Raw genomic sequence first — 8,827 nt, forward strand, 5'->3', positions numbered from 1 at the left:
AAGGTTGTCCCTAAACCCCAATAGTTCGTTTCCTATCTTTGTTGATTACGGAAGTCGTGTTTGTGTTGCAGCTGATCAAGTTCTTTTGGGATGATTTAATAGTTTGCATTTTCGTTAATCATTATATTATCCAGAAGTCAGCATATGATTTATTTATAAATGTAAATTGAGAATGTTTGATTGTTTTGGGTTGTTTTTTAATTGTTTATCAGTATTATTTCTTTTTCCTGTTCTTCTGGTTCTTGTTCTGATAATACCTTGTTCAGGCCAAATCTTCTTGCTATATTTTGACATTGACTAACATATTTTTATGAAGGTGGTTCACAATAAGATGGTTTGTCGTGTATTGTTGACTTTTCACGGACCTTATTATAGAAACAGCTGATATTTGCATGGAACATTCTAAAACATGTTTTATATCCTTCATATTGATGGGGTACATGGGTAAAAGTCCCCATCCTTTTAGACGATTTGTCCAGTACAATGGAAGATGACATCGACGTCAATTGATTTTAAGGAATAAGTTCAAGTCCAATCAATATCTGATTAACTATCGCAAGACCTTTTCGGTGCACTTAAGGCTTTGGCGTTCGAAACAGTGGGTGGTATGGTCATCCAATAGCTCACAATATTTTTTTTTAAATAGTGCGGACTCCAGCCAGTTGACAAAACATTTTTTTAATTGTGTTGATCATTGGTCAGACCCTTTCTAGTCCACAAAAGGATGATCACTGAACAAGTCACATCCATATCACCAAATATTAACAAAAAATCACATTGGTATCTCCTTTAAACTTGTGCATGCATTCAACAGTATTGGAAGAATGGTTGTGAATGGATGCAATCACCGAATTCTGCAATTATGTTTTCCCTTCTCAACTGCATTTCATTAAACTTGAGATTCAGCGTGGGGCTTCATAGTTATCTTTGTGTTTCAGGTTATGTCGTTCGGTTGCTGTCGCATCGACGGATACTCTTAATCTTATTTCTATTGAAAGAATTGATATCTCCTTAGAATTTGTGTATGAATTCAACGGTTTTAGACGAATGGCTGTAAATGTCTATGCAAACACAGAACTCCTCAATTAGCCCACGGTTTTCATTTTCCTTAACTTAATCTCATTAAATTGAAGGTTTAATATCGAGACTGCTATTGTGTAATTTGTCCTAACATAAGATTTATCAAACCTTCACTTACCCGGTAATTATATTGTTTATAAAAAAAAAAATAATAGTGTTCGAGGATTTATTTCCGTTATATGTATATATGCACCAATTTTCTATGCGTCATTTAAGCTGTAGATTTCACTGACATTAATTTTGTTAGTGATGATATTTTACTTTGATACAGAGAACACAAAAAGTAAACGTATCATTTGGAAATTTATAAAATTTTCTAATTATTTATAATATCCTCACATTATTACTGTAAATTGTTTACTGGATAGCTGATTGTGAACTGTTAGATTTACATAGTCATGTGGCCGGATGTTGCTACAAGATTATTTGCGGAAATACAGCCTCAGTATTATAACTAGTTTTTCTATGATTAAACATTGAGATAGTAAACAGAATATTTCTTAGAAAGAATTGTTAACTACGATAGAACCTGCCGTAATGGCAGAGGAAAGCGAACCGCAGCCGAAGAAGATTAAGGTGACTGCAGTCGGCGATAGCGGGGTTGGAAAAACTTGCTTGTTGATGACATATGCTACAAATACGTTTCCGGAGGGAGAAGTGCCTGAACTTTATGAACATATGACTATTAGAGGTTTGTAATTAAGTTATATTCATTATTTGAACAAATTGAAACTTTATTTTTAACTTTGTTGTCTAGTACCAGAACTAGGGAAACAGCTGAGACAATCTTTGTATCGTTTTCGTTTCTATTTTTCTCTTTCTGTCATGAGAACAATTGGTGACATACTTAAACACTTAGTAATGGTAGATTTTCACATAAGAGTTGTCAATAACTCAAGTATCTTACATACTTTAAACTCTTGACTCTATTGTTCACGTAGATATATTAGTTCTGATGAAATGTATGTTCTTAAGGCGAACATGAAAAGACGACCATTTGATTTTCTCGATGGGGATTTTGTAGAGAAGGAATATGAATTTTCACCTGTTGCTAGTTATAATTGTTTTCGATTTTGTACACAATTGTTTCCTGTATTTTGTGAGATAGAAAGTTCATTTTTCATCCTGTTCTTGACAATATTTTTTATGAGCTTGTATATACATTCCCATTATTCTATCTCCCTTTCAAAAAATCAAATGATTTTCACCAAAGTAACAGTAAGATCATAAGATTTATCCCAATGTGTTTGATACCAAAACAGAGTTAAAAAATTAAAACAATGAGTTCAAACTTACGTCCATATTAATCTAAATGTATTTTCATAAAAAAACTATTTAATAAAAATGACTTCCCGATTTTGATATTGACCTTTTATCTCGCTATGTACCCGAGGCTAAACACTATATATATACGGAAGGTCTATGTATGTTAGTGGTGCTTGCATTGTAGGCTTCTAACTCAGCTGGTCGTATTACTGATGTTTAAGTGAGATGAAATTATTTAAAGATGCAATGTTTAAACTATGACTTAAGAACCAATTGAAAGATTACGAGCGGTTTTATTAAAATTAGTGCACGCTTAGTGGTTTTCGTTATCGTGCTGAGTAAGCAATTTCACGCTCGACTTGATCACTATGTGCCAGTCACGATTGTAGTCCGACTCTGAAACCACTTTGATTATTCAAAGCAAACGTTGGCTGTGGGTTTTTTTAATCCGACCTTAAACTCCTTGTCGATCAATGTGACAAAATGGCTGGCCTTATTTGGAATAGATAGTACATGTGAAACAGGCAAAACCAGGAGTTTCACGCTCTTTTTTATTATCATATCTAATTTTTTGTTAGGATTAAATGAATTTTATTTTCTCTCCCTAACCTTTTGGCTTGTTTACACATTGTCCATTGAACTTTGGAATTAAAATAGAAGTTTTCACTTCCATCTCCGTCCTTTTACAGAGACTAAGCCGATATTTTACCAAAAATGGGAAAAGAAATATAGAGGACAAGTTACTATGTTTAAATGATGACAACAGCAGATTAACATTAGCAGGAAGTCTGTGTAAATGTTATGTTTGTATACGTTTTTACAATGTAAATCTGCTCACTTGTCTGCATAAACAGATACTATTTGATTTTTTTATGCAAAGGTATACAAACCTATCTGAATAGTGAAAACCGTATGTTAATTGGTTCATGAATCAAAAGTTGAACGAAAATGTGTTGTAGCTGGACGTCTGGTTCACCTATAATGAGCTTTTCTGTACAGACTACCTTGTGAACCTGAGTATTTTCTTTCTGGATGCTTTTATAAGGTGTTTCCTTCATTCATTCATAAAGATAATTTGTGTTAAGAAATGAAATTTATTATGCGGTTAAAATTTTATCAGCATGTTTCGGAGGGGGTAGGTGTCAATCTCTGCATTTGGTTCCAAAACAATCTTCTTTTTCTGCTAAATGTTTGTTTAAACTGATTTAATGGATGAAAATGTTCTAGACGAACCAGGTTTATGTTCTGTTGGGAAAATCTGCTTAATTTTTTTTTTCTCTCAGATCTGTACTTTGTGTTTTTCGGTCCAATGTTAGGAGCCTGTAATTCAGTGATTGTCTTGTTGATGTTTATCGATCATATTAATTTTTCATGTATAATTTTGTATTTAAATCAGGGCGTTAATTTTCTCGTTTGATTTGTTCAGCCTTTGTCATTTCGGGGCCTTTTATTGCATACTATAATATGTGGTATGTGTTTTCTTATTGTTGAAGGTCGTATGGTGACATACATTTGTTAACTTATAAATGCCATTTGGTCTCTGGTAGAGCGTTGTCTCATTGGCAATCATACCACATCTTCTTTTTTTCTATATCCAATATCTCAATCGGAAATGAGAGTCATTAAAAATACTGAATGAAAAATTATTGATCTGATGTAATATTTATCTATCTTTTTTTTTCCAGCTGGAAACAGTAATTCTTTTGAAGTGCCAGTGGTTGTTGATGTAGATGAAGAGCAGTATAAACTCGGTCTTACAGATACAGTTGGTCTGGTAGGTTTAGTATATACACTATTTGAACCAATGTTTAGATAAATATATATTTATTGATATAAAATACATTTTAGTGGTAGTTTATTAGACCAGTCTCCGACCGTGATACGTGGTCAATGTTAACTATCGGATCATTTGTTGACTGCTCTTTTAACGAAAAACAAGCCTTTCTTATCATGAATACAGATTTACTTTTCTACATTGGCTAGAGGTATAGGGGAGGGTTGAGATCTCACAAACATGTTTAACCCCGCCGCATTTTTGCGCCTGTCCCAAGTCAGGAGCCTCTGGCCTTTGTTAGTCTTGTATTATTTTAATTTTAGTTTCTTGTGTACAATTTGGAAATTAGTATGGCGTTCATTATCACTGAACTAGTATATATTTGTTTAGGGGCCAGTTGAAGGACGCCTCCGGGTGCGGGAATTTCTCGCTACATTGAAGACCTGTTGGTGACCTTCTGCTGTTGTTTTTTTCTATGGTCGGGTTGTTGTCTCTTTGGCACATTCCCCATTTCCATTCTCAATTTTATTACTTCGATCGATTTTAATCGCAAATACTGCCTGCTTTGTTACCCAAGTTGTAAGACCACAGCCAAAAATAAAACAACGAGCATATAATGGGTGGATATAATTATAGAAAGACCACTAAAGGTTGTAAAGGGAAGCTCTTTATTTTTACAAGACAGCAGACGTTCTTCAGAAATCAGAAATGAACACATACCATTTGATTTGGAATAAAAGATCCAAAGTAATACCGAGAGTAATGCATATCTACAAATTCAACGACCTATGTCAAGAACATTAAACTAAATGCAAATATATAATGAAGACATCAAAAACCTATGGACTGTAGAGTTTGACACTAAAGCCTAAATGTTGTCTAACCGGTTGTTGTCTAATATGTAAATTTGCAGCATAGTTTTGCTAGTATACCATCCAACCCCATCTATTATACTTGTAATTCCGTAGTCCTCATCTAATCTACTGATCGACTTTCTAAACTATTTTTATTTTTCTGTCATTACAATGCATACTCAGTGTACATAACTATTCTAATATAGAATATAGATGTTTAATCTGGCTTATCTATAAGAAGCTTATTTTCCTTTCTATTTTAGGATGAGTACAGACGGATGAGAGAGTTATTTACTGTAGGAACTAATGTATTCATGGTGTGCTTTAGTGTGACGGACCCATTAAGTCTTGAAAATGTCAAGAAAAACTGGCTCACAGAAATACGAATTTTATCTCCTAAAGCCTCATTCATTCTTGTTGGAACTAAAACTGATTTACGAGAGGATCAATCGATAATGGACGAGCTGCAGTCAAAAAATGAAAAGGCTATTTCGATTCAGGACGGTATTAAAACCGCAAAGGCTGTTGGTGCAAAAACATATGTTGAGTGTTCGGCAGTAAATAGTATTGGTTTAAAGGAAGTTTTTGAAACTGTGGTGAAAGTAGCAACGGATAAATTAAACCCCAAAACTACTAATGGTAGCAAGAAACCAAGTAGTCCGTGTGTCATATCATAGTTTATAATCACATTAGAAATAGGCTTCGTTTTGTATATATTGTAGATGTTCATCATTTACTTGTATGAGGTTGGGAAATGTGCAATTGAGAAAGTGTAGTTATAAAAAGTGTGTGTTCATTGTGTAAATAGCAATTCTATGTGTGTTGCATAAAAATGTATTAGGATAAATAGTGATAGTGCGGTTTCTTTTAGATTTCAGCAACTCCACAAAAGGTCATGAAGCTTTCATGCTAGGATATACTTTTGCTGAATACTTCTAATCAAATATTACTTAAAATTAAGTGTAATTCTTTTCTTTTGTTGAGCCTTCAACTTTTGTCGAAAAAGCGAGACATAGCGTTCCTACATTCCGTCGGCGTCGTTGTCGTCGTCGGCGGCGTCCACATATATATATATATATATATTTACTCTGTGGTTAAAGCTTTTGAAATTTTATTATCTTTCTTAAACTATCCTGGATTTCTACCAAACTTGGACAGAAGTTTGTTTATGATCATAAGATAGTATCCAGAAGTAAATGTTGTAAAAAAAATCCTGTTTTTCTGATTTTACTTATAAATGGACTTAGTTTATCGGCTAGGAAACATTACATTCTCTCTCGGTGGTTAAAGGTTTTAAAATTTGAATAACTTTCTTTAATATCCTGGTTTTGTACCAAACTTGGACAGAAGCTTGTTAATGATTATAGATAGTATCCAAGATTTCAAGATTCTTTATTTCTCAAACATCATAAAGTTACAATGGTACAAAGAAGTTCATCAAAATTTGTATAACATAACACAAACACACATGACAAGATGAGATGAAAATATGAAATAAAATAAAATAAACAGTATAGTAGCGAAGAGTGGTGATTAACCAGGAAGACTCACTTGAAAAGTTATAACCCTGATAAATGTGCACAGCTTTTTCAACTTATTTTTCACTTTTAACTGAAATAGTTTTTTTCAAATTTAAGTATGTTTACATCTGTGCAAGAAAAAAGTATCCAGATATTGTGCTCGAACATTTGCCAAAGAACTATACTGCAAAGTGTTATGAAATTCATCATCAATCTGGTTACAAGGACATAAGTTACAATATCTAAAGTTTCGGTCAATTTTATTCCATCTACCAGTTTCGATGGGTAACCGTTATGGTTACCCGTTCGAAATCTACAATATGTTATTCTGTCTTTATCACTTAAAATATTCAGATATTCCTCAAATTCAAAATTTTGTTTATACAATTTAGAGGCCAAACCTTTTGATGAACAGTCAATATCAGCTCTCCATTTCTGTTGAAACTGATCAAATAACTTTTGTTTTAAACTAATACCCAACCACTTAGAATTAAAATTTCCTTGTGACAACCATAACTTGTTATATCCACATTTATCTTATGTATCTTTAACATATTTCAACCAATCTGGCCTAAATTGGTTGTCAGAATTTTTCAAGAACATGTATATTTGTATAATATTTTAGCAATCCTGTTATCATCCCCATTTACCATTTTTGACCAAAAATTAACCATTAAAAATATAAAGACATGGGATAAATACCAAGTTCACAATAAATCATAAAATTAGGTGTCGACTTTTTAAGGTTTAATAATAGTTTACAAAATTGTAAGTGCACTTTTTCTATAATATCAGTATTACTGAAACCCCAAATCTCACACCCATACAGGAGGATTGGCTTCACAATTTTATCAAATAGATCATATTGTGATTTCACTGACAAGTTGTGCAACCTCCCCTTTTTCAATACTTCATACATTGCTTTATTTGCTTTTCTAACTAAAATTTTCTTAGCACTCATAAAGCTACCTGTTCTTGAAAAATTCAACCCAAGGTATGTCAATTCGTTGACTATCTCCAATGCATTTCCATCATATATAAAGTTGATATTTTTGGGTAATCTACCACCATCAAAAATTATAATCTTAGTTTTACTTGTGTTAACTTTTAATTTCCAGGTACTGCAATATTCAAAGAATATATCTAATTGCAACTGTGGATGCATTATCCGAAAATAACACCGTATCATCTGCGTACAATAACACAAAAAGTTTTAAGTAGATATCAAACTCATTCTCTATTTTATCAGTAATACAATTTACGCCAAATACATTTTTTTCTTCAATAAACTGCTGAAGATCGTTAAAATACAATGAAAATAAAAAAGGAAACTAATTTTCCCCTGTCTTACACCGATATTGCATGAAAAGTATTCTGACATTTCACCATTATACACAATACGAGATTTAATACCAGTGTACAAATTAAAAATTACATTATACATTTTGCCGTTAATATCATTTACAAGTAATTTATGCCAGAGACCCTTTCTCCAAACAGTATCAAAGGCGTTAGCAAAATCTACGAATGCACAGAATAGTTTCTTTTTCTTATTTTTCATGATAATGATAAGCATGTAGATAACAAATAAATTATCTGTAGTAGAATAACCTTCTCTGAAACCAACTTGATTCTGACATAGTAAACAAAAATCATCACAAAATTTATTCCAACGTGAATTCAAAATAGAAGTAAATAATTTCCAAAAGCAGCTTATATATAGATATATAACTGTTATAGGTCTAAAATTGTATGGATCATGTTTGTTACTTTTATTCTTGAATAAAGGTATTATATTTCCGGAAAGCCAAATATCAGGAATAATTCCACTGTCAAATATAATATTAAAAAGTTTCACAATCACATGTGACATAACACTAAAAGAGTGTTTTAAATATTCATTTAAAATCATATCATCACCCGAGGATTTATTATTTTTTTTTAACTTTCTCAAAGATTTTTCAATTTCCTCTTATGTAATAGGTAAAATTAGTATAACATTTAAATTTTTTACCTTGTTTTGATTTTCTAAAACAATCTCCTTATCTTCAGAATTTTCTAAATTTAAATTCTTAAAATAATCAAACAAAATATTAATAGGTACACATGGATTGTTACCCCTTTTACCACCGTTCAAAATTTTCCAGTATTCTTTCGGGTTAATCGATTTTAAGTTTTCTATCTTGTGTCTAATTTTTGTCGAGCCTGCAACTTTTGTTGCAGAAAGCTCGACATAGGGATAGTGATCCGGCGGCGGCGGCGGCGTTAGCTCACTTCTTAAAAGCTTTATATTTTAGAAGGTGGAAGACCTGGATGCTTCATACTTTGAATAT

At 32.3% G+C, this 8,827-nt stretch overlaps 1 protein-coding gene across 1 annotated transcript; it reads left to right on the top strand.

Moving 5' to 3' along the window:
• The first annotated feature begins 1,248 nt into the window (after positions 1–1,248).
• Positions 1,249–5,934, top strand: LOC143068129 (cdc42 homolog). The gene is made up of 3 exons (XM_076241933.1): positions 1,249–1,771; positions 4,032–4,120; positions 5,238–5,934. The coding sequence occupies exons 1-3, from the start codon at positions 1,618–1,620 to the stop codon at positions 5,649–5,651; spliced, it is 657 nt and encodes a 218-aa protein (XP_076098048.1). The 5' UTR covers positions 1,249–1,617; the 3' UTR covers positions 5,652–5,934.
• Positions 5,935–8,827: the final 2,893 nt, after the last annotated feature.

Source organism: Mytilus galloprovincialis, chromosome 3 (genome assembly GCF_965363235.1).
Source record: "Mytilus galloprovincialis chromosome 3, xbMytGall1.hap1.1, whole genome shotgun sequence".
Taxonomy (NCBI): domain Eukaryota; kingdom Metazoa; phylum Mollusca; class Bivalvia; order Mytilida; family Mytilidae; genus Mytilus; species Mytilus galloprovincialis.